The sequence below is a fragment of the Botryllus schlosseri genome, chromosome 3, assembly GCF_051294905.1.
Source record: "Botryllus schlosseri isolate E-star chromosome 3, Bs_hap1, whole genome shotgun sequence".
NCBI classification, from domain to species: Eukaryota; Metazoa; Chordata; class Ascidiacea; order Stolidobranchia; family Styelidae; genus Botryllus; species Botryllus schlosseri.
Window position 1 is genome coordinate 24,283,412 of NC_137238.1, and position 26,929 is coordinate 24,310,340.

The following is a 26,929-nucleotide window of genomic DNA, read 5'->3' on the forward strand; positions in this document are numbered from 1 at the left end:
TTTCAGGGGAGTGGGTAACAGGCTGTAAAGCCAATGTTGAGGAAGTGCCATGACGTATTGTTTTTGTTCCAACCTTACATCTCATTCATGTAGAAATATCAATCATCATGCTGGCTCTTTGGCTCGCACAAAACTACGGGGATTACAAATTACATCATTTAGACCAGTGGTTCCCAACGTGGGCGATATCGCCCTCCAGGGGGCGATTTGGCGGTCTAGGGGGGCGAGAATAACGACGGGGGCGATAGGGGGGCGAAAACGGACGAATGGAGCGATAGGGGGTCGATGGCGCGTTAAAACGGCTATATTGGAGTCGGGGCCGTAACTACCGCACCCCAAACCCCCCAATTGGGGCTAGGGGGACCGAACTCGAAGGGGGCCAAAATATTTTCGTGAATTACCATAAATTATAGAGTAATTGTTTAGAAATTCATGCAACGCTGCGCGCTATTTAATATTTTCATATATCTTGATTTTGGGGTACCCGTCACCCCACAAAAATACGCATGATTAATAGAAATGGGAGACTTCGGCGACGGCCATTACTGCGCCGCGACGCACCAAGACATATGAAGTTAGAGGCCATGTAACATGTGACTCCGAGAAGTGTGCTAGAACGATCAGCAGCGAGAAGACCTTGGCCAAAAAGGAGTGCCCTTGTGCTGACCGAAAACTTCGATATATATACATATACATATACATATACATATATGTTTAATTGTCCATAGGCGCCTCAATGGCTGGCGTCGAATATTCCTGTCCTGACGACCTTCACCCTACAGGACAAATGCCATCCCGCAAGGAAAAAATTATTTGCCAGTAAAGAAATACAAATTTGAAATCATGTGCGTCTTTTAGTTTGGTACGTTTTGACTATTTCCATATCTTCTGGCATAGCAGATATAGGAGGTCACGAAATAGCATCATGTAACGAAGTCAATATAACAACGATTCCGTCCGAAGATGTTTAATTATTATTTTGGGGTCCTACCTTTTTCAGCACACCACACTCAGCTCTACCGGTAAATCTGACTACGTGAGCAGAAATAGGTTGAAAAATTGATAGCAATATATATGCAATTCCCAACCATATTGACCGATTCAAACGTGAATTATATAAATTTGTCGCGCTTCGCACGTTTAAGTGAAATTCGGTGACTCACCAAACAGTACATGAAATAGGGTATAGCTGATATGTAGCGACAAAAATCCCACTTGCTGAGGGGGGTATGGGGTTTGGTTTATCACCCTATGGGGCCAAAGACCAACGTTTTTTGGGGGGGGTTGACGAAGTGCTGTTTTTCGGTTCCCAATATTTGGGGGGCGATGATCGGCGTGGAGATTCAAAAGGGGGCGATGAGTCGAAAAAGGTAGGGAACCACTGATTTAGACTATACCTTGAGTCCATAAGCGCGAAAATTCAGCCTAATGCTGAGGGATTGTTTGCGGTGTCAGGCGTTTATCTTGATCTCTCAACGTCATACCAAAATACTCCTTCTAAATGCACTTGGTGACATTTCACATATTGAATCCCTTCATGTTCAACGTGGTCTCGTAACATATGTAGCAAAACAAATCTAGGTCATTACGACACTTTCTCTGTCTAGCTATCACTCAATTTTAACCATAATTATCAAAACACCCATGAATAGAAATTTCTGAAAATGATAGCAAGGGGCGGTATCTGATATTACGAAGCGTCGGAAAGCGTGTTATACTTGAGCCCACTACTCATCTGTGATGAGATAAATGTCATTTGACTCTTTCTGTAGCTTAAATGAGGGGATGGTAATTGACGTAATATGTCGGAAAAATAGTTCATGAAGGATAATTTTCATGATAAAACTACCTATTGCTTTATCAGTGCACTAAAACGCACGTGTTAGTACTACATGGGAGATGATATAAACTAATCAAAGCCCGTATTCACCTCCTCAAGCGCGGGTTAACCTATATTACCCACAAACGTACTACTTTTCATGGCATATGTAGGAAGAAGCAATATCTCAAATAATAGAGCCAATTCGGCAAGAGTAATGCCATTTTCGGACTCAGCGTCCCTGATATACTGATATTCCAGGCTCCTTGTCCCCCCTGTCGTTGTCCTTACGGCGACAAAAAGTCCAGAAAAAAGACTCGATAAAGAAAGAAAAAGAGCAAGAAAGAGCTTTTGAAAGGGACCGACGAAGAAAGAATAACATCGAAAAAAACTGTGACGTCGGGCAATATGTCGAGGTGGAAGCCAGTTGAAGAGACTCAAACTGATTGGTCGTTCGGCATCCCCCCTATCTGTTCATTACATCGCATTGTGTGTCTTGTATGTCGCGTTGTACATTGTGTGTGTGTCTTGGGCAGATGAAAATATATTCTGTCGATTGGTTAAGTCAGGATTTTGTCACTGGTAATTCGCTAAGCATTGCTCGATTGCTATATGGCGCATGGTACATAATGCTCCGGTATGTTATTAGGCAGTTATATATTCTTCGTCTTGTTACTCCAGCCAAATTCTATTGATTTTAAAAAATTTATTCATCTTCAAATTCTTAAGAGAGGCTGTCATAATAATGCGGTGATCGGAATCACACGATGCAACGGAATGATGGCCATTAAATGGTCCCTCAAATGGCAGATGACAATGCACGGTTATAGAAACGGACAGAAATTGGACGAAATAATATCGAGAAAAACAGTTGTTACTTATTATGTCACGGAGACGAAATAATTTCTTTATTCTAAGCTGAACGCCAGTAGGTTCGCCATGGAATATTTTTAAAAACTGAGAGTGGGCCACGATCAATAAAGGATTAAGAAACACTCACAACGAATAAAAGGACAACGAAACCAAAAAATAGGAATGTCGAACTGGTGTAAAATCAACCACGACATTGAAATACAACGAATAGCAAGCATCAGCAGCAACCACTAAAAAATCAAATGCCTTGTCACTTTGAGTAACATATATATATTCATGAAACCCAATCTTCTTTATCGGCTATGGCTTTGCATCACACTCACAATTTCAAAGTATCAAATACTAAGTGTTATACGAGTCGAAAATGCATTTCAATGAAATATTGGTGTCAAGTGTCGTTACACGCATACATCCTGGATACACTTTTAACCGTCTGACCCTGGGGCAGCAAATGTAGAGCCTGAAATTAACAGAAATATTCTGTGAATCAATACTTGAATTCGTAATGATTCTCAACTCCTTTCAGATCATTTCAGTAATCATTTTCGAATGCTCACGCGAAACGGGCGAAACACAATATTATTCTGAATTCACACAATTGAAAATATATTTTTGTTACCTACACACGCATTCTGCGATGTTGCGAGATATTACATGCGTTAGCCACAGAATCGCCTTCCTTCCATGAATAGGTTTTACATAGATAAGACGAGGAAACATTGTTCCGAAGTCTGCTTTAAATGCGAAACGTCAATATGTAATAGTCCAAAACCGTGCCGAGCTAACAATATAAACATATCTAAATTAGATTAGATAAACCGATTATACTTGTAGATGTATTTAAGACTGGTACTGATTCGATATTCCATTTTTCATGTTGCAGCTTGCGTGATGTCACACTGGTATGATTCATAAGTTATGGTATTTTCTACCAGATGCGCAATCTAAATATGATGTGATCTCAAATGATGGATAAAATCGGGAAGAATTCCATTTTCTCCAGAAACTCACGCTAAAGGAACTACCGTAATATATACGAACGTTGCGTGTAAAGCCATTCCACGTTACGTGAATAAAAAAATTCGATGGTTACGCGGCTGCGCGTCTATAGGTTGCTTAAGCCGTTTCGAAATTGCAGGCACGATTTCGTCATTTGCTCTTGCTCGACATGGTTTCTCGACGCCATGTCTATATTTTATCCTCATCATTTCTTCAGGTATAGTACATTGAGAACATATTATACGTCCCATATACTTTGCTGATGCTATGCAACTTGCAATATATACATATGTATAATCGCCAGAGTGGTTGAGGTTCCGTACAATGCCGGTACTGTGCTGTGCTTTCTGATAAATACAGTCCATCCTCAAGATTACCGGACCACGACTGACCTATCGATCTCGCTTCCCATGACATGCCGCCCTATTTCTTGTCGCATTCTTTATCTATACTATCTTCTTTACTTTCATTCAGTGTGCATGCCTCCTCTTTACATCGCCTAGGCCAAGGTGGGTGTCAGATTCCATAGACTACTCCTTGTCGCTTCGACATCTTCCTGTCTTTTCATTGTATCGCATTTTTGTGGTGTATTGAACTGATAAAATTGCTAATAAACCAATGATGATGATGATCTGATGCGCAATTAATGTAGATCATGCACATCGTATGATGCTTCACTCACTTTGCTGATTATGCAGCAGCCCGGACTCTTATTACAACTCACAATGTATATATATATATATAATATACATAAGTAATCAGTAATCCATGGGACGATTCTTTTGACATGTCAAATAAAGTCAAAATTTTGTCAAAATTGTAGCATTAGGTCAAAAACTGTCAAAATTGTTTACAAAGTTAATTTTTTGTTGCAACCTGCATTTCGTTTGTATCGTAGATTTTGCATTATCGGTGAACTTATCATTTGACATTTTACGGTTTGTAGCCTACTTTATTGGTCTACCGTTGTGGAGTAGGGTAACCATATTTTTGTAACACAAATTTAGGACGTTCTTTAGCGCTGACTAGCGGATTTGAAAATGAGGTATGAGCACATTGTCGATCAATATGATGTCACACCAGCAAAGCTTTGTCTATCGACTAGAGGTGGTCACGATCTGGTTCAGGACTATGTGGTTGTGTGTTGAAAGTTGTAACCAGGGCCGAAATCACATTTTTTCAGCCCCTCCCGCCCAAATATCTGGTCGTAAATGATTTGAATGAATTATGTCAATAATATATGTTTTTCCATATATTACTATATGATTTGATCCTCTCTCCGCCCACATGATCAGAGTTAGCGGTAGAGCTGGTGGAGGATGATGACTTCGAAAATGCAAGGAGCGTTATTGTACATCGTTAAGTCATGTTCATGTCACCCCGATTAGATTAATTATCAACCTACTGCCGGTGCGCAGCACGACACTGAGCTATATAAATACCGCACATCCGGTGGTTTCCAGCCTTTTATGGTCGCGACTTCTTTTGCAACTTGAAAATGTTCCGTGGCCCAGCTCAAAATTTGACAAGCTGATTACTTATTAAAGGGCGGGACAGTTGCCCAGACTTACTCACGGCCTATTTTGGAAGCTAATTACGTTCAACATCGCGAACCCCAGAATAAATGCAAACTACCACCAGGTTTAGTACCACTATCTTTGAATAAAGCATCTAATCGGCCTGAAATGACTCAATGAATATACCGTTATCTTGTAATTGTGATTACAATTATGCTTATTTCTGTAAATGAATGTTGTTTTTACTTAATTTTGATCGAGGTTTTTGCGAGGGTGGTAGTCAATGTTCCCTCAAATTTTTCACGAGTATGCGCGCACTCACCAACTCACTACGCGGTCCCTTGGACAACAGTGCGTAACGACTAAAAATGGTCTTCACTTGTGATTTTTTTGTGGGCAGCTTAGATTTTCTGTGCGCAGATCACGTGTCAGCACTGCGCAACTGCACAAGTGCACAGCTTAAAGGGAACATTGGTGGTAGTCCCCATATTAACAACAAAATATGTGACGCGAAATCACGCGCAACGCGAATAAAAATTTATTGTAGCATATATCGGCCCAAAAATAATATTTTTTATGTTGATTTAGGAAAAAACGAAGAGCTTACTTCAAGCCTTAAATATTCCGGACATTTAGGCATATTTTAGAAATTCCTCCTGGACGCAGTTTTAACAGTGAAATCACGGACATGTCCGGGAAATTCCGGACGTATGGCAACCCTATTGTAGAAGGCCCGTTGTTTGTTCATTGTAAATCATTATCATTCAAATAAAACAAATAGGCTGACATGGTGCTATGCTCAACGTGCCGCAATATCCTAACCGACGCAACACTGCGTGGGCATTGCGTGGTTCTTATATCAAGAAGCGCATGATGAAAATTTTTGGCGTAGACACCATTGGTAGAATGAAGCAACACTGGGTGTCACCAGCAGGGTACGCACAACTTCGGTGTTGTTAGCCAACAACTGCTGCTGTTGAACGTTCTTTTTCCATTCTTGGCAAGCTACTTAGAAAATACAGACACTTTCTACCCGAAAATGTAGGAAAATATCTTTCGTTGTGCTACAACAAAATTTGAATATTTCTACCATAATACGTGATGTAGCTACTGGAATTCTTCATAGAGCCAGATTTCGTTAAAATAGAGTTTTTTCATGTAAGAATTTGTCAGTTTTCTGGTCAAAAAAATTTTTTCAGGCGAAAATACTTCGTAAAGACAGAAAGTTCCGCGCAGAAATGAAGATAAGTAGTACAATGCAAACATTATTCGGAAAACACGAAATTTGCATACGTTAGGTCAAAATTTGATCATAATTAAGTTTTTCAAGGTAAAAAATTTCGAAGTTTTTATTTTTAAGCTTAAAATATTTCGTTTTCAGGTAATAAAATCGCCCTAGTCATCAGTAATCACCATATTGGTCGGGATTCGTCTGTACGCTACTGGTACTGGTACTGTGCCTTCAGATCTGATAGGAATTAATGTCGATGCATACGCATCATATGTTTTCCACGTACTACCTAAGGAAATGACGTGACTACAATATGAAGGTCACGTCGAGAAATTAGGTCGACCAAGTGCAAATGAAGATGTCATGCAAGCAATTTCGCAACGGGTTAAGCAGCGGCGACCATTTAAATGTAATTATTTAACAGGCGTGGAATATGGATAACTGGGATTTTCGTTTAGCTACAGTTTCTTCACGGCGCATTTCCTGAGAAAACGGCTGCTATTTTATATTTGATTCTATACCGCATCATGTTTTGAGCTCAGTGCCCCTTTAATAGTTGATTGGAATATAGTATACATATTGTACGACACATCAAAACTTACCTTGACTACAAAGCCTGGCTTCGAGGTCTTTTATTTTGACTGAGTCTGAAACAGAAGTGGCCAAATAAGTCAGTATTGGTACTCAAGTATATATTAGTAAAATTAGAGCTCTGAATTTCAACTTAATGACAAATAGAATTAACGATTCCCTGGACATTTCAAAGCTACTTCCAGCGAAAGTAAAACATTAAATTTTGAATATTACTCACAGAAGTAGTTACAAAGGGCAGAGCTGGTCTACGGGTCACATACTTTAAGCAGTTGACTGGAAATGGCTATACTTGAAATTACATGTCGAATTTTCGTGACTAACAGAAAATCACTATGGGTCTGTGCAAAATCATCGAATATTATTTATCTAAGTGCTACGATTCCGAGTCAAGTATTACGCTTTAAGTCCAGTATTCGAGTATCGTCGTAGCGGTAATAATGACGTAAAACGATTTGAGCATATATATATATGCCACAAAAAAGATGGTGCCTAGTACGCACTATACACAGTAATTTGGTGGCTCTTGACTATGACTATTTCGTAGCAATTTGTGACCACTGTAAGGGCCGATCAATTCTTGATTGGTTATAACGCCAGCCACATCATGTATTTAAGATATAACTATTGATAGCCTATTTCAAAGGAATTTTGTTATTCACTAGAAATCTCAAGTGAACACATAAATGCGCTTTATGGCTTTTAGACGATCAACCCACCCATTTTATAACTGAGCGGATAAATTTAGTCTGAAAACATATGAAACTAACTATTCATATATTATTCGATGTTCATGGTCGGAAATAAACTAACTTCGGTAATTTTAACCTTGGACTATCTTATATGCATAGAAAGATCTTTGAAATTCTAAGAAATGGGTTTGCATTAAAGTAACATATCGAATAAAGTATTGCATATGCTCAAATTAAATTCACAGCAGCTGCTGGTTGCACGATCAATGTATATGAGTGCACTCATATGTACACCAACTAGATATCTCTCATTTCTAATGAATAATATGTTTTATCGCGCTTTCAGGTGTCTTTCGATTACTATGCCTTAACAAATGGGGGTGAATCGAAAAGAATCGCTTTCGTTACTCCAGTCCGTTCTCCCGAACAACTGCTATATTTTTAGCAAAAAGACTTATTTGTTTTGATATTGGAATCCAGCTGAGTGACATTTGTCCTCAGGTTGTCTATAAGAGCATGCTCTAAAGTAGAAAATATCAACCTTACATAAAGAATTTGCTAGCGTGAGAAATTATTGGTACGGATGGCGGTTGGCACGGCATTTTAGGAAATCCAACCAAACAGATTTCTCGTGATTAGCATTAACTTCTTGACCACTGACTGGACGTCAGCATCGAAATATTGGTTGAGTGTTTTTGAAATTCTCTTGATGGAGCAAACCTCTATAGAATATATAATTCAACTAAATGTTGGTTTATCTCTCTTAGGATGTTGATTTCTGTGTTCAAAGTAATTCATTTGTGGATTGTATCACTGTATTAGGTAGGTATTAGGGGGTTAATGTGGCTTACCTACTCGGCTTTTTACCCCAGGACGATGTATGGCGTTCTTGACTCCGATACTATATCACTGGAGTGCTAACGTGGATATCATAATTTAATAGTAATTACTCCGAGTCGAAATTTATTTTCATGATTTAGCTAGTTAGCCTACACTCAAACGCTATCTCATGGACGTAAAGAGATGAAAACGAGTAAAAAAGCATCACTTTTCCATTAGGCATGGTCCAAACTCGATGTTTGATGACGGCAGCGCGATGAGGTGTTTTTAACAGTCCCAAACCTAAAAATTTCCTAGGTTCACATAGTGAACGCAAACGTGAACCTTTAGTTCACACCATCCTTGCTATTTAGATCAGTGGTTATCAAATTTTATTCGACTTGGCCCCATTGATGACAGTGCACCCCTTATCGTCATATCAAAAAATATCAAAAGAGCAACCAGAATGTTTGCTATCTCAAAGCATTGTTTGGTGTCATGTAAAGTGTTATGGCTGTTGACGCATTTCTCGAATATGGAATTTGGACTATACACAGAGCAAGGTCTTGATGAGAAATCGGGGCGAGGGCGAAACAATTCCAGTTTATTAAATTGTTAAACACAATCTTGCGCGATGATAGGACGGAACACATAGATATTTTTGCGATTTGGGTGCCTAATTCTTTCAATCACGCCACTAGAGATTAACTCAAAATGGCACAGCAACACGCCTTCACCAGGCAGACTCCACTCAGGGATATCTTCTGATTAGTGCCAGGTTCAGTATCAGTCAAAATCTAGCATCAGTGTGTGAGTGGTGCGACACAGTTATGACATTTAAAATCGAAATATAATAATATTTATTGTAATTGCTGAAACTTGGAAGTTTGAGCACAAATTGAACTCATTCCTAGTTCAAGAAACATCATTTCGATAAGGCCTCGTCGCTCCCCCCCTCAGATGCTTTCACGCTCCCCAAGAAGAGTGCGCCCCAAGTTTGAGAAAGATTGATTTAGATGTAATTCTGTATAATATGAAAATAATATTTCGCTACTTGCCAACGACGGGTTGTTTGTAAAACGTAAATCTTAAAATTGACATTCCAATTATAATCTGCATGGAATGAAGAGTCAGTAAGTAAGTGAAGAATCGAAGTTGAAAACGATACGTATCCACCAAATCATTGGATTTTGCCGACTGAAAATCCATCTTTGCTATAGTAATTTACGAAAATCATCAAAATCATTTATCATTCAATTCAATAAATACACTTGATCGCTTTGAGCTATGTGCATCGCTATAAAAAAAAACTATGTGTGGACGCTTATCACATCACAGATTTTTTGCGCCGCTTGTATAACGATTAATATTGCTCTATGAAAAAGCAGAATGACTAGAAAATTTATATAAAAGTTGATTTTTAGCCACAGGTCACCCCATACTTATCATACGTCAAGTCCAAATCACATCAGGTCTACAATACTTACAATACTGATTAGGAAACAATGTACTATTTGTACTTAGTATTAAACTCACGTAGTAAGCTTGAAGCATTCAGTCCCTCAACTTGGTGAGGGATTGATAGGAGCGGAGTGTATTCTGCAAAACAATTTTCATATTTTCATAATATTTTCCTGAAATTGGGGAAAATTAATACAAGAAACAGACCACATGCTGCATGCGACCACGTACAAGCAGTTGAACCGACTGTTTTGAGGGTTCCAACCATCCCGTATCGTATACGTTGGCGTCATCGGGTGGTAATCGTCCGTAGGCTCATACAACGTGTTTTTGGAAAATATTTACACAATTACGGCATAATTATACAACTTCAAAAAACACGATTTTTTATTTTTTTAAAAAGGCCGTTGTTTAAAACACTGTTTAAAGCATGTTTTGAACAAAGTTTTTAAACAACCATTTGTTTTAAATGCAACCCTAATTATTATCATAATATCAGAGGACCCTTCTCGTGCCTAGAAAGTACGCGTGACAGCCACTGTTATGTTGGCGACGGGTGATTGAATATGTATTGAAACTAGCTTTTCATTATCTAACGAAATATTATCGATAATGAAATAAATAACTCACGCTCTGTCACGTTTGATTTAAATAATGCGATGTCGTTCTTTAGAATCTTTAAACTTACATTCTCTGAAAACAATAAATAATGAGTTAGGCGCACAGACATTTCGATTACAGATATAGTGACTGATGGGGATGGCAGAGGTGGTCAAAGTATTCCAGATTTCTATCTCAAGTGCGAGTAGAAGTAATGATTCCGAAGAAATAGTCGAAAACTATTCAAAGTGTAAGTAGAATTGGCAGAGAGAGAGAGAGAGAGAGAGAGTCTTTATTTTCATGCAACAAAAATACATAGCAACAGACGGCAATGACAGCGTGGTACAGAAAATATGCATGCACAGTATTCGGTTTTAGATGGGAATGACCGGTACGATATTACGGGCCAACTAGTCTGATCACACCCACATCGGACCGGTAAACTTGACTCTAACAGTGTGACTGTAAAAAATATTGGTTAAAGCAGGACAATAAAAAGAAATATTAACCGGTGGTAGCAAATGATCAATGAAGCAATGTCTGGGCAAGGTAGGGCAACAGTGTTAGAATAAGGCAGAGGTGGTCAAAGTAGTCACTGTCGCTACTCAAGTAGAAATAGAAGTAACGCTGGAATTTCTACCCAAGTGGAAGTAGAAGTGGTGCTTCACAAGTAAGTAAGTAGGTATTCTACGCTAATTTTTGCCTACAAAACTGAAAACTGTCAAGTATAAGTAGAAGTAGAAGTAGTCTAAAATCATAACTACTAAAAAAGTAGTGTGAGTAGGCAGAATCTACTTCAAGTACTTCAAAAGTAGAAGTACTTCGTTAATGACCACTTCTGGTATAACGACAGTGATTAAGTAGGTCTTTTTTAATCTATTATAAGGCAATTCACGGATATTTGGTGGTAATGTATTTCAGATAATAGGTCCTGAGTATAGTCGATAGATCTCTTGGTTAGGTTGCTATTGGGTGGGGTTAAGTAGATATTTCCCTTTGACGAGGATCTCGTGTAATGGGAATGGACATTTTTAGCAGGTATGAAAATGTCATCAAACACACGAGGCAAACTATTTGAAAAATATTTGTGAATAACTTTTGATACTTCGAAGCTATATAGTCAACTCGCAAAATTCGATGCTTACGGTAGTAAGGCGATAATTTGGTACTTTAAGGTACAGATGAGATCAAGTAGGTGATTATTATAGAAAACTACTCATAAATAGGCCGTCACAGACACTTAAACTCTGGAAGCTGATATGCTGCGAAGAGCTGGTTTCACGCATTGAAAACATGATAATTGGCTGCATCATTACAATCAACACAATTCATCCTGGTTGTAATGCTATTATGTTAGGGTTCTAAGCTCATAGTGGCGAGATAGCGTAGGGGTATAATCCACGGCTGCAACACCAAGGTGTTGCGGGTTCGAGTCCGACCGTGGTCGACTTCAGAGCTCCTACCCAAGTGTTGGAGGAGTATCTAGGCCCCTCCTCAAAATATCATCCGTATAAGCGGTGTCCTATAAAAGTTTATAAGTGGGCCGTGCTTCAAGTCGGCAGCTGCGCAATAGAAATGGTGAAAATTGGTCTGGTGTCGGCAAACACCATGAATACCAGAAACATCGACAAACAACAACTTCATGCTCTTTCCGATTCCGGTAGAACGGGTTAGGAGATCGCAAAGCAGGTTGTCAGTTTTCTAGTTGGCTGTTAAAAACCATCAACCACCATTTCAATCGTTCAACACCAGAACCGCCGGTGCTTTGACATAGAAATGTTTTTGTGTAAAGCCCCTGTGTTCACAGTCCGGGCGTGTCTAATGTGCCACAACCTGTACCGGACTATAACACAACCTAGAGAGAGAGATTTATTTCATCAACCGATGACGCCAAAATAAATAGAACTCATATAAATATGCAATATTTAACAAACATGAAACAGTGTTTTATCGGTATTGAGTGGTACCGGCGATATGATCATGACGATCTTCGTGTCAGCCGGAACCAGAGTATATGGTTAGCATCCTAGCATCGTAAGAGCGTAAGATGCTTCGCTCACCGAGAGAGTCCATCGTAATAGATGAAGTGCTTGGCACAAACACAAACCCAGACAAAGACATAGTCTGCCAAAGACTTAGTGCAGCGGTTCTCAACCGGGGGTCCGCGGACCCCTGGGGGTCCGCGAAGCAATTTCAGGGGGTCCGCGAGACCTCTAAATTTTTGAAATGGTTGATAACCTAATTTTTATTTTATTTTTTAATTTGAGAAAGCATGAGGCAGTTTCGCACCACAACTGCTAAAACCTCATGACTCATATCATCATAATAATCGTGTGACATGGACTATCGTAGTGTGGAAACTCATTTCCATTGCCAATTTTCCAATAACCTGCCAATACAAACAAATTGCTGTTTAGAGATGTTTTGTTGGGGTTTGTGGAAAAAATAAAAATAAAGAGATAGTAACATCAATCAGGGTGACTTCGTAATGTCTGCGAAAACTTTTCGATTTGAAGTTAGCAGTCTCATCAAATTAGTGAACAGTCGTTTGAAATAAAAATGTACAGAACTTTAATATACAATGGAATAGTATATTCATATTGAAATGAACCCGAATATTTTCGGCTGACACTCTTCATAAATCGGACAATGATATACCTGCTCTTAAACCTCGGCTATCAGATTTGCGGATGCCCTATCGACAAGGCTGATTTTTTGATGAACAAGGAGTGTTTCGTTGCTATCAAAGCATTACGCTCCAACCCTGAAATTCATATGACCAGTCATATTGGTATATAGCCTTGTCTTGTTAATGTTCAATTGTTCATGGTCGAAAATGTTTGCTCGTAAATATAGCCTATATGTAAACCCGAACAGAACAAATCGTTTCATGACAGTCTTTCTCTGGTTGGAAAACTTGGATCCATTCTTTGGAGCATAAAATTTGTCTATACTTTTAGATTGGGATTTCACTTTGACGGTAGAAACTCTCTGCGGGCCGATCAAAATGCCGTCGCAGGCCGAATCCGGCCAGCGGTCCGTATGTTGCCCGTCCCTGCGCTAGATGCTGGACGTGATATGTTTATAAAATATGTGTTTCTTCATTTTGGTGTCATAAATGTTGCGATCACACCAAAAGTATCGTCGGAAGCGTTATGCGTTAATATTGCATTAGCCTCCATCTATCTTTGCGGAAATGGTTTTCGGCACTCCTCGTTCATATCAAAACGAAGAAGCGGATTTTCAAGACACGACCACGTACTCCAAGAAATACAGCAGCAAAATTATCTTTGAAATAATAAAAGGCCACCAATTTCTACATAAATAGTATGATGTTATCTTCAAGAAAAATCAATATCTTGCTGTTTATCACAAGCCTACAGCTCATATTTGCACAAGACATATGAAGGTTGCACCATAATAGAGCTAAAATTGTACTAAAACTTGAGGGGGTCCGCGAGGGTCCGTGACGGTCAAAAGGGGTCCGCGAAGCCAAAAAGGTTGAGAACCACTGACTTAGTGCATAAAACCAGCAACATACCAGGCACAGAAATGATCTCATGGTAACACCGATCCTGACGTAGGCTACGGCAAAGTTGTGTGGGTATCACAACACGATTACCACACTTGTGCATATCATCCGTCGATATTTCTTGGGTTCGTTATGTTCGATATGTTCATTATTTTACTTGTACAAAATAATGACAACCTTATCGAGCAGGGCTACTACAGGTTGCCACATCAAAACATCTGAGTAGCTGATCAAGTTTTGTTTAAAAACATAGAACAAGTTTTGTTTAAAAACATAGAAATGGTGCTCCAACACAGTTACAACAGTAATCGTTTCTCGCTGCATATACGCTCTTTTTTATATCTTTGCAAGATATATTTCACACCGTTCTAGAGAATATTGTCATTGCGCTAACATTTTTAATCTCATCTCTATCGTTCAAATAATTGAGAAAAACCTGGGTTTGACAAGTTTTAAGAGGTGTAGCCAATGTGCATATTATATATTGATACCCCTATTATGGTTTCCTCAGTTTTGAAACTCACGACTTGTTGGTGAGATGCAGATAGTAGGCTTGTTATGAAGTGTTAATGGAGAAGACTAGGGACGAATACATCGCATACATTCCACAAGCTCTGCTCAGAAGCGTCACAAGGATTTACCTATGTCGATAAGAATTTATTCTGAAACAGCTATATATATAATGTGAGAAGTTAAGTGGACGTCTGTGATCCTGATCAATCAGCTATGCATCGTGATTTCAGATTGGCAGTGAAACTCTTTCCTGATATGTTTGAGTTTAATATTACAACATCAAACTAAGTTAATGCAAACAGGTACAATAAATGTACGCAGGATCGTTCGTAATCGAGTAAAGGTATATATATAGACTAGATAGATACTTACGCTTCATATATAAACGATCGATGAGCTCTGTGCAGCTATGTTCAACTGAATCGAAATGGTCACGGATGGATTAAAATACTTGATGATATGATATAGATAATAAAGCTTAAAAATGAAGTATATGACAGTAGTCTTTTACGGGATTTTTTTCCACAGAAATTTCTGCTCCTTAGTTTCGATTTTCTTTTCAGTAATTCACATTAAATACATCCCTGAATAACAGGCAAGTCGAATGAATTGGTGAATAATAACAAAAATCGAAATTACAAATACAATTCCATATCGAAAATATTTACTTGACAAAGTACAAGTACATCCATCTATTTCAAACGATGTTGATCAGTTTCAGAATTGGGAAATACCGCACAGACTGTATGCGCAATTAAGTTTCGACAAAATATTAATGGAGGTTCTTACTCACTAAAACGATCCAGTTAGTAAGAAAGCTATAAGTTTGAAATCTACGTTACATACAGCTAGGGTCTTGGTATCCTAGTGGGCTTCCTGTTATCAAGATTCCGCAACAGGGACAGAATCGTTTTCACCAAAGAAGTCATATTAACCTTGTAAAATGAGAGTCATATGATAGTGTAAATCAACTGTGGGTTCAATTTGAACGATTGCATTTCACAATGTGAAATTTGTCGTTTGTACCATCTTTTCTGCGTTCGCAACTGATGTGATGATGCAACACCCGCACTATAATCAAGCCATGGTATAGGTATGAATAAATATCTCTTCCAACAAACAAAGCTCGCTCCGCAGAATCTACATGCGCCGACGATTTTTATAAGAAGGATGTCGGTGGGTATTTGGAAAAGTCAACGTATTGATTGCACTATGCGAAGCTTCCCTTATGTTATCTCGTTATTGCGCTTTTGAAATATGCTGTTCTCATATAATAGAGGCGGGTTACTTCTGCAGTCGGCGGGTCGGATATGAGAAAATGAAATAGCCTGCTTAGCGGGCTGGACTTTTAAATCGATACAATAAAAGTGTATTCTTCCACCTATAGGATTAATCGCGTATTATATAGTCAGGACCGAAAACTGTGTGCGGACGCTCGAAATCCCCTCGCAAACCGTACCTTTCTCGCCGGTAAAATGTATGGTATGCCTACTAGGGGTTGGATTTCTTTCAAATCTACCAATACATCAATTCATTAGGGTGGAGTCCATGCATGAATGCCGGTAATGCAAGCCTTTTCGTTTTGACGAGCTTACGCGTAAGATCCAATCCCGCACGCTACACACATCGTCACATGCACGCTGCAGAATACCCTACAGTTATTCAAATTTAGCGTACTAAGCAAGTAACGGGATATTTCGGCAGACTGTGGCCGCAGGCCACATTATCATGTACGACCTAAAACTTTCTGCGGGCCGCTCAAAATCACCATGTAGAGTCCATCGCAAACTAATTCATGCAATAGGTTACTTATGCTTCGTAATAGACAAGCACAATTATGTTACTATAGATGGAGTGCGCAGTATTTTATTTTTTTCATAGCTGAACCATTTCCGTGATTTTAGCATGATATAACGTACACAAGAATCATTATAATATCAATATAATATTATTAGAAACCTTCTTACCATTACATCTATCCAATTATTAGGGGATTCCACTAATACGAAAATCCTGAAATCTTTGCCCCCTCTGAAATATTTGATCAGTAAAAAAAACTTACGCGAATTGATTGTGGAATTCATTATCATGGCGTGTCCCTTCATTTGGTCCACCACGGCATTTTCTGAACAATAGAGAATTTAGTCTCTTCGAAACACTTTTGAAATTTCGTTAGAATATACTTTAACGAATGACCGTTGTCGCATTATCCAACCATACTATAATAGTTGTCTTCGGTATGTCATTGATCTTTCACAGTAACCAATTATTTTCGAGATTTTCCGCCAGACCCTAGCTTACTATCTGTCCGATTACTCAATGTCTTTATTAGAGTAAGTTTAAAAATCTTTTGAATTCACCACCCAGCTGAATAAATTTTTAGCAATCCTCAAAATCCGTTTTCCCTCATATACAGGTTCTTTTCAGCTCATCAGCTGAATCAAAGTTGTGGTAATTGTGACTGCCAAAATAGCGAGTGTAATATTAGCATGGTATCTAAAGTGCGCGTTTCAAAGCAGTTTTTGTTAAAATTGCGAGTGGCAAACCAATGATCAAAACAAATAGTGTAAAAAATACCGAGGCAGTCAAGATAGCGAGTGTCAAAACATCAAGTGTCATGATCGCGAAACATTCAAACTCCTGCAGGATTTTGATCAGAAAACATTACTTGATACTTACGAGCTGCGCCTGTTGCGTTGAGATCGGCAATAATGTTCATTACATCGTTAATATCGGCAGCGCCTAAAGAATTTTCAAAAGAATTTTGATTACATGTAAACTTTTCAATATGTTCTTAAATGTGTATTCCCAAAAGACGCCCTATTGTAAAACCAACCACACAGCACACTGGTCCCCTTTCGCCCATTTCTATACAAGGGGTATCAAACATACGCCACTGGACTTCATCCGGTACGCGAAGCAATTCCGAGTAAATGAAAAAACGGTTGGGGCGGCATTATCCAGCATACTTCTAATCAAAGCTGAGATTTATCAGGAAATGCTTTCAATACTACATAACAAAAACAAGACAGAAAATGTCGAATATGCTCATTGGTCACATTTTAACACTTCGACGGTAGAGCGGCGTTTGCACTCGAGTCACAATTTGGAACAAGTAGGTGACATTGATACTGAAGGCTGGAAGCATGGAAAAGAAGAATAAGAATTGCAAACTCAGTTCACAGTTTTCTAGGGAGATGGACAAAGAAATAGTAATTGACAGCGACGAAAACGCCAATGCGAAACCGTTGTAGGCTATGCAAGCTACAACCCAAATGGTGATATAATAATGATGAACCAAATACCAACGTCCGCGTTCACAGTTGAATCACCAGTGTCAGGCACAACTCATACGCAGGTTCAATGTCGCATCACGATCAAGGAAAATGGAGCATTCAACTTTCATCGCCGTCAAAGGTACTGTTTTGGCGGTTTATAACTGCAATCATAGAGTTAATCATGGTATGTTTGGCGATTATGTATTTTTGTATAGTTGCTATTTCTGTAATATCATGTATAGGATTGCGAATGACGCATTCCAGTGAAAAACAAAGGTATGGATTTGGAAGTAAACATTTAGGAATCCTGGAACCGGTAACTTACGCTTTGCGACGGCCGAGTGTAATATTCCGACTTCCGTCTTCACGTTCCTAATGGTGGCATTCTCTAGAAACATAGATTCCTACCTAGCGTTGACACAGCTAAAGAAAAATCAAGAAATTTCTTACGATTTGCAACAACTGAGCTCAGCACTTCGACTCTGTCCTCACCTTTCTTCATGTTGGCATTCACTGAAAACATTGATTCCAACATGACATTGACATGACTGGGACGCTGTTACATCGACATATATCGATTCAATATTAAACTTAACATGGGTGAATTTTATCATTATATAGCAGACCGCTGTATCATGATAGCTTTACAATTGCATTATTATTATTATTAGTGAGTGGTGATATACATATCGTCGTTGTGAGTCTTTTGTAACATGGACTATGATTTTACTCTTTCTTTTATAAAAACTCTTACTAAATATCACGAATCCTGCGACTGCAGTCGATAACGATGGTCGAGACAATAGTGATAACAATAAATTAACTCGGGTGACAAGGATTGGAAAAGTGATTCCGTGCAATTAAATATGTATAATACGTATTTACGGAATGCCACAGTCGTGGCACAAGGTCGCATATGCGCAGCAAATGGGAATCGAATGTCGCCAATCCGATTGAAGGCGTAAAAAGATACGATGAATGATTATAAATAGTGGCTAAATGACCAGATGATAATTGTGAAGGTAACGACGAAATATTGCTTTTCTTGGACATAAACTCAAATTGCCATATTCCCTAGGTATGACATGATTGCAATCTTAGTTTATCGCATGAAGAGAATCATGTCTTGTGTCGGTTTGTTAGCAACACCGTGGCTGCACGAACATAGTTACGAGGTAGGTTCGACAAGTTCTCGTGATAGTGTGCATAAAATTACTCATACATACTGCCATTTTTCACGTGCAGCAACCTCGTAGTTTTGCATGCCACCAAATATATCAGTGGCGCAATGAGTCATGCAGAAAAGTGTTTTTTAAGTAGCGAAACTTCTTACGCGTGTTGAGCGTTACTTCAATGGTGGCAATATCTCCCTCGCCCTCCTGCAGTTTATACGCGTCTGAAATAAAACACGTTAATAGCTTTATCTTGTAAACATAAATAAAGAGGATACAGCAAGACATAATCCCTTCATCTTTGCCTCTACAAAAATATGATGGTTAGAAAAAGACTTAAGCGAGTTGATCGTTAAATTCATGTATATAACGTGTCCATACTTTGTCTATCGCAGCATATTATGAACAATAGAGAATGTAGTCAAGTCGGCAGGGACAATCTTCACGAATGACAGTTGCGAAATAATTCATAACATATTATCCATCGATACAAATATCTGTCTTTGGTGGCTCATTCATCTTTTACAGTGACCCAAAAGAGAAGAGACTTTCGGAATTTCACGCCATCCCGACAAATGTCCTTATCGATTTCTCTATGTGTTGATTAGAGCTAGTCACAAAACGTTTTTCAAAAAATGAATTCGTTGCAGCTGAATAAATCGACAGCTGGCCTGAGAAATCATTGGCGAACAAATCTGGATCCTAATTAGCTCTATTGGACCCAAGTTGTGAGAATTGCTCGTGTCACGACGACAAGTGTCATAATAGTTAGGATTCAAAATGGGCGTGTATCAAAATTGTGAATATCAAAATAGTGACAGTAAAACAACGAGTACATGAAAATAACCAGATATTCAGGAAGGAGAGTTTCAAAACAGGAAGGGTTATAGGAGCGAATTATTCCAAAATGCTTCGAGCCTTTCATCAGATTACGTCATGAAAAACTCACGAGCGTTGTCTGTTGCGTTAAGCTCAGCAATATTTATGCTCATGTCTTTGATATCGTTAGTTTATAAATATTAAAGATTATGCAATTTAATAATTACTTTTGATCATCTGAAATGTGTATTCACAAAAGATACTTCAAGTTCATTCTAATCATAAAGTCACTGTTTTTCTTTCAGCCTATAAAATATCTATCTAGTCCGATTGAATATGTATTGAAACCTTTGATATATTGCTAGATGAAAGTAATATGATAGTACAAAAGACTTACGTCTTGTAACGGTCGAGTTCAGTTTTTCGGCTTTCTTCCTAACGTTCTTCATGGTGGCATTCTCTGAAAACATTGATTCTAAGATTAGATTAACACAGTGGTTCTCAGCCTTTTCGACCTCGGGGCACCCTCTCAAAGAGTAAAATAGTTCGCGGCACTCTATAGAGCACTTCGATTTATCCTAGTCTGGGTATCTGGGTGTCCACGCAACACCAGGAGCTCCGCGAGCCGGTCTCAGGGGTTCCACAGGAGATCCAGGCAAAAAACTCATACATATGATTTGTGATGACATTCCATTATCCATGGTTGCAGGCAATTGTGCGCGACCAGTAGCTGAATTGTGAGTGACGTGATTTCGGGTCGTGTGCACTATCGCGCGCAGGGGGTTGTGTTTAAAAGAGAAATCTCGTCCTTTTGAAATCTCGATTTAAACTCGAATATTTATAGTAGTGGTTCTTAATCGGTGCTCCATTGCGCATTAGGGATTTCCTGAGCCAGTCTCAGCGGCTAACTGGAGGTAAAGAGTTAAAGACACATACTCCACTCATCAGTATGATTTGTAATGATACGGCCATCATTGGTTGCGGATATTTAGGCCCGATCTGTAGTCGAATTGCGACTGTTATGGTGGTACGTCTAATGCAATGACGTATGCAGGAGAGGTTGGGATTCGGAATCGAAGCCCTGTCTTTCTGAAATGTCAATGCTATCTCAAATACTTATGAGCTCATTATTAATCAGAACTTCTATCTGGAAGGGAACATCATACTGGCAATGAATAATTATAATGTTTCCGATTTCTGTGGAAATTTTATTTTTCACCACTGCCACAGAAATGGATCATGGGTTCAAGTCTGACCGAGGCCCACTCCAGTACCAGTCCAGAATACCTGCCTAGGTGTTGGCGGTTAATCTAGGCTCCTCCTCGCCCTTCAATCTGCATAAGCAGTGTGTTACAAAAGTATTGAACGACAGTGGGCCTTTCTATAAGTTGGCATTTCAACAATCATTAGTGAGATGTCCATGACTGAAATAATATCACCCTTTACGGCTTTGGAGTACTCAAGCCTATGCTATCAACTTGGTTCTTTTACTCGAGAATTATTTGTTTTGAATAATACTTCTAGTTGAACAAACTGTTAGTGCTGATTGACTAATTTGGTATTGTTAATATTGGTAAAAAGAAAGTATTTTTCGAATGCAAATCTACGTCGAGCAGCTTTGAAGCTGAGTGAACCTGTGAAAAGTTCAATTAAGCTAATGTGAAGCAGATTTCTACGATTTGATCCATTTCACCTCTCTCACCGGCTCAGATAGGAAAAACATTGAGTCAGTCTTCTATCGAAATCCAACGAATAATTATAGAGCTTGCAGGTAACCATACATTAGTGAAATATAATACACTGAATGTTCGAACATTGTCAATCGCCGCTCTCCTAGTTGTTGGCATCCACTTCTCGCTTCGATTTTTGCACTCAATCCCCCCTCGCCGTGTCTCTCAAAATTTCCCGAGAGGGTCAATATGAGAACAACTGTTTTAGAATGCATGGACGTAGTTTTATTTTTGTCCTTGATGTTTCAAGTCATGCACCACCCCTCCATGCTATCCCAGTAATGCATGAGCACCAAGCAGGGAAGTCATGGATACCAATGTTACTAATCAGGTCTTTGGTCTGACCCGGCTGGGGATCGAACCCACGACCTACCGATCTAGAAGCCGAACGCTTCTCCAATACGCTATCTTGTCGGAAAAATGTGAATTTATAATCATATGAATAATCAAATTCTCTATACTAGATACAAATTTGAAAATCGTACAGGTACAATGAATCGAAACAATCTATTGAGAAGTGTTTAGGTCCGATCAGCATATTATCTTAACAATACACCGGCTTTATGTATGTGTGATCCACAAATCCTAGCAATAAACCATTATATATACATACATTCCCTAAAATTGAAAGATGTTATTTCATGACCCCATCACTTTAATTTTGCCATTCAAAAATTTAAATTGGTCAACCAATTCGCATTTAGTTGGTATAGGTTTAGCTAGCAGGTACTGCTATACTCATGTTAGTTTTTTCCTCTCTTATTAAATACAAAATCTTCAATTAATCTGTTTAACAGTCTCAACTTTGAACCTGACATGCCTGCCACGTCATGAAGCAATCAATGTTATCCTTGTATATCAGCACGCCGTGTCATGATTTCACTATTATTATTATGATTGGTTTACGGTTATTAAGGCACTTTTCTACCATGGACGATGGACTACAATTTGTTCACGTTACTTTAGATGGTACGGTTTATATATATAAAGTATTTCGCACTGCGATCGCTACAATAACTTAATCAGCACGATAGGGATCAGAAATATTATATCAAATTCAATGACAAATGCGGGATGACTTATAATTTTCGGCTCTCCAATAACCAGTGTTCAATTATTCTACATATGGGCGTTTCTTGGAAGCAGATACGAAGCAGATATCACCAATCCAGTGTGACCTGGTTGAAGGTGCAAAAAGATACGCTGAAAAATTGTAGTTTCAGCAGAGTGTCAATTGTACGCTAAGTATGAAAGGAGAGAATATATTGTAATGCGTTTTCCTCTCCTCGGACATGAACTCATTCTGCGATCATGCGCTGAAATGCTTTCAAGAGGTGTAACATCTTACGCGTGTAGAGCATGTCTTCCAGGATAGTGATATTGCCCTCGAGCTCTTCCAGTCTCAAGTCATCTGAAAATCAACGGATGCAGCATTTTACGACATAGCATTAAACATTTCCACATCAATTCTCTTTTGAGGCATATCCAATTGGCATTTAGTATAGAAAATCTATGCTTGTATCAATAAAGTTCCGATTTCATGTTTAGCAAAAGAGAAATAATACACGAATCAATTGTATAATATCGATTATATTTATTGAGAAGCGCATGATGAAAAATTGTAAAAGACAACATTGTCAGAATGAAGCAACATGGTGCGTCACCAGTGGTGTATGCACAACTTGTGTGTTGTCAGCCAACAACTGCTGCTGTTGAACGTCCTTGGCAAGTAAGGACATGCACTTTTTACCCAAGAATATAGGAAAGTATCTCTCGTTGTACTACAATTTTTTTTACATTATTCCCACCATAATACGTATTGCAACCACTGGAATTCTTCATAGGGCCAGATTTCGTTTGTTTTTTATATGTACAAAGTTGCCTGTTTCTATGCCAAAAACGTTTTTTCAGGCCAAACTACTTTGTTGGGACAGCCAGTTACAACCGGAAATGTAGATAACTGGTACAATTTTGACATTATTTGGGAAAACACCTAATTTGCATACGTTAGGTCAAAATTTGGTCAAAATTCAGTTTTTTTAGGTCAAAAAAAGTCAAAATTTTAATTTTTTAGGTCATAATTTTCTTGTTTTTAAGTAAAAAAAACGCCCTAATGATCACTTATTAATACTTCAGTTTTTTTTATCATGCTGGAATCTCATAATTCAGAAGGAATCTCAGAGATTGATGCAATCGAACAATTTACAGCTCAGACTAGTCAAATTCCTTGTAGGGGAAATTTGTGTTACAATTGTTTTTAGCTCGTGGATACCCGCCGAAATAGCAATCGCGCCGGAATGATTGAAGTATGTCAATTCTGAACAACCACAAGAAACACGTGGAACATTGAATAGATTTGATCAGTGCGACAACTACACATTTTTTCAGTGTCGTCAACAAAACATATTAAGTACCGCAGAATCTTACGCGTGTTAAGGGTTTCACTCATATTACTGATATTGCCCTGGAGCTGTTCAAGTTCAGTGCGATCTGGAAAATAACGAACTTAACATTATACGAAAATAACTCAAATGTATTTTTCGAGCATATTGATAAACTAAAACAGCCTATGGAAGCGTCAAAAAGTCTCTATTCTCAAAGGTTGAGTACTACGTTTAGAAATTGGATAATACAGTTGAAATGAATTCCGTCATGCCAAAAAATATTTCAAAACACTGGAATATCTTACGAGCGTTCAGCGTTTCATTCTGAATATTTGTCTTGTTTTCGACAGTATCCAGTCTAGCATCGTCTGAAAAATACCAAATTTTCATAAGTAAATAAGAGGTAATCGAAACAATGGCGTTGTACTATATATTCGTAAATTTCGCACTACATATGACAATGAGATAATTGGGCTACTAAAACTCTCACAATTACAATTACAGGATGCAACTTCTAACTGCCTTACTATGAACAACTGTTTGGACGACAGTAGGTATATCCGAAGAGATAGCGCACACGTCGTTTATGGAATTCAATAAATGACTATGGCAATCTTCGGTCCATTCCGTCGTGCATAAACATGTTTTAATGTAATTGACTATCTTACGAGCGATCACCGTTTGATTCAGGACATTGGTCTTGTTTTCAACAGTTTCCAGTCTAGCATCGTCTGAAAAATAACGAAATGTTACAGACCTACGTGGATACTTTCATCGTCTTAATATAATTTTACTTTCCGAGTGTATCATATTGGCATTTGGTAAGCATTAATCACATTATCATGAGCTCCAAGCTTCCAATCTTACGCTTCCAAGTATATGCAAATAGCAATTGCTAAAATAGGAAAATACAGCAATACCAACATTAGTGGCATGACATGAACTTAATGTGAAATAACCCAAGAATCACCAAAATCAGGTCTACCTAATCAGGAAAAAGTGGATGTTTACCAATGAAAATTTGGAAAACATGCACAAAAACAACAATAGGTCATGAAAGGATGTTCTATCATTGAATTTGGGGTACTCGCAGTAATCAGATATCAGAGCTTTTGCGTGCCTAATTTACGTTACTGTATATGAGTTAGATAAGTGTTGAACCATTCTATGCGCGTTCCCATGAAATAATGTGAACAATACAAAATATGGTGTTGATCCCTGGATATTTACTGGATCAGTAAACCACGTGGCCAGCTAGGTTAGAGTTGGGGTTGCAATAAAAACAAATCCTAATTTATCATAAGCCTGTTTAAATCATGTTTGTCATTGTTTTTTATACATGTCGTCACGACGTGACGTCACAGTGGATTAGTAGCTCTATACAAATAGACGTAGCACACACCAACTCCATGGAATTCAACGAATCACAATCTTCAATTCAGTCCGTCATGCATGAAAATATTTTAAAATACTTGAATATCTTACGCGCATTCATAGTTTCATTCAGAGTAATGGTATTGTTTTCGACAGTATCCAGTCTAACATTGTCTGAAAAATACCAAATTGTTATACGTAAATATGGGGTAATCGAAACAATGACGTTGTACTATATATTCGTAAATTTCGCGCTACTTGTGACAATGACATAATTGGGTTACTTAAACTCTCACAGTTACAATTACAGGAGGCAACTCCTAACTGCCTTACTTTTTGGACAAAATTAGGTGTGCCTGAAGAGATAGCGCACACGTCGTTTATGGAATTCAATGAATCACTATTACAATCTTGGGTCCATTCCGTTTTCAAGTAATTTATAATCTTACGAGCGTTCAGCGTTTGATTCAGAATATTGGTCTTGTTTTCGACAGTATCCAGTCTGGCATCGTCTGAAAAATAACGAAATGTTACAGGCCTACGTGGAAACTGTCATCATCCCACTATAATATTACTTTCCGAATATATCATATGAGCATTCGGTAAGCATTAATCACATTATAATGAGCTCCTAGCTTCCAAGCTTCAGCTTCTAAGTATATGCACCTAGCATTTGGTAAAATAGGAATGTACAGTAATACCATCATCAGTGGCGTAACGTGAACTCAATGTGAAATAACACAAGTATCACCAACATCAGGTCTACCTAATCAAGATACAGTGGACGTTTTTCAATGGAAATTTGGAAAACATGCACACCGACAATAATACGTCATGAAATGATGTCCGATCATTGAATTCGAGGTACTCGCAGCAATGAAATATCAGAGCTTTTCAGTTTTTAATGTGCATTATTGTATATTAATTAAATCTGAATTGAACCATTCTATTCGTGTTCCCATGGTATAATGTAAAGAATACAAATTATTACGTTGATAGCTTGATATTTTCCGGATCAGTATAGCCACATGGCCAACTAAAATAGAGTTGGGGCTGCATTAAAAACAAATCTTCATTTCAAATAAACCTGTTTAAAACATGTTTGTAATTGTTTATTGTTTAGACTTTTCGTCACGACGTGACATCACAGTGGAATAGTCGCCCTCTCCAGAGTGACGCAGCACACACTTCCTTTATGAAATTCAACGAATCACTATAGCAATCTTTAATTCATTCCGTCATGCCAAAAAATATTTTAAAATATCGGTATATCTTACGAGCGTTCAGCGTTTTATTCAGAATAATGATATTGTATTCGACAGTATCCAGTCTATCATCGTCTGAAAAATACCACATTGTTATACGTAAATATGAGGTAATCGAAACAATGGCGTTGTACTATATATGAGTAAATTTCGCGCTAAATATGACAATGAGATGATTGGGCTACTAAAACTCTCACAATTACAATTACGGGATGCATTCCTAGCTGCCTTACTATGAACAGCTTCTTGGCCAAAAGTAG

General features: G+C 38.3%; 2 protein-coding genes and 1 long non-coding RNA gene across 3 annotated transcripts in view; 1 reads left to right on the forward strand and 2 right to left on the reverse strand.

The window, feature by feature from the left end:
- The window catches only part of LOC145436173 (uncharacterized), a 297,258-nt gene that overhangs the window by 194,800 nt on the left and 75,529 nt on the right, over window positions 1-26,929 (forward strand). The gene's annotated exons all lie outside the window — the stretch shown is intronic.
- Window positions 2,460-7,086, reverse strand: LOC145436176 (uncharacterized). Its single transcript, XR_013914204.1, has 2 exons — window positions 7,042-7,086; window positions 2,460-3,152 (listed from the first exon to the last, which is right to left on the reverse strand). It is a non-coding gene; the product is annotated as an uncharacterized LOC145436176 (long non-coding RNA).
- LOC145436526 (uncharacterized) overlaps window positions 8,164-26,929 on the reverse strand; it is a 67,515-nt gene continuing 48,749 nt past the window's right edge. The window contains exons 45-55 of the mRNA XM_080313889.1: window positions 26,682-26,744; window positions 25,854-25,916; window positions 25,516-25,578; window positions 24,699-24,761; window positions 24,336-24,398; window positions 24,074-24,136; window positions 16,710-16,772; window positions 15,020-15,064; window positions 10,633-10,695; window positions 10,078-10,140; window positions 8,164-8,243 (exon numbers count right to left, since the gene is read on the reverse strand). Of these exons, the coding sequence (XP_080170015.1) occupies window positions 8,164-8,243; window positions 10,078-10,140; window positions 10,633-10,695; window positions 15,020-15,064; window positions 16,710-16,772; window positions 24,074-24,136; window positions 24,336-24,398; window positions 24,699-24,761; window positions 25,516-25,578; window positions 25,854-25,916; window positions 26,682-26,744 (692 nt within the window). The remainder of the gene's footprint in view (window positions 8,244-10,077; window positions 10,141-10,632; window positions 10,696-15,019; window positions 15,065-16,709; window positions 16,773-24,073; window positions 24,137-24,335; window positions 24,399-24,698; window positions 24,762-25,515; window positions 25,579-25,853; window positions 25,917-26,681; window positions 26,745-26,929) is intronic.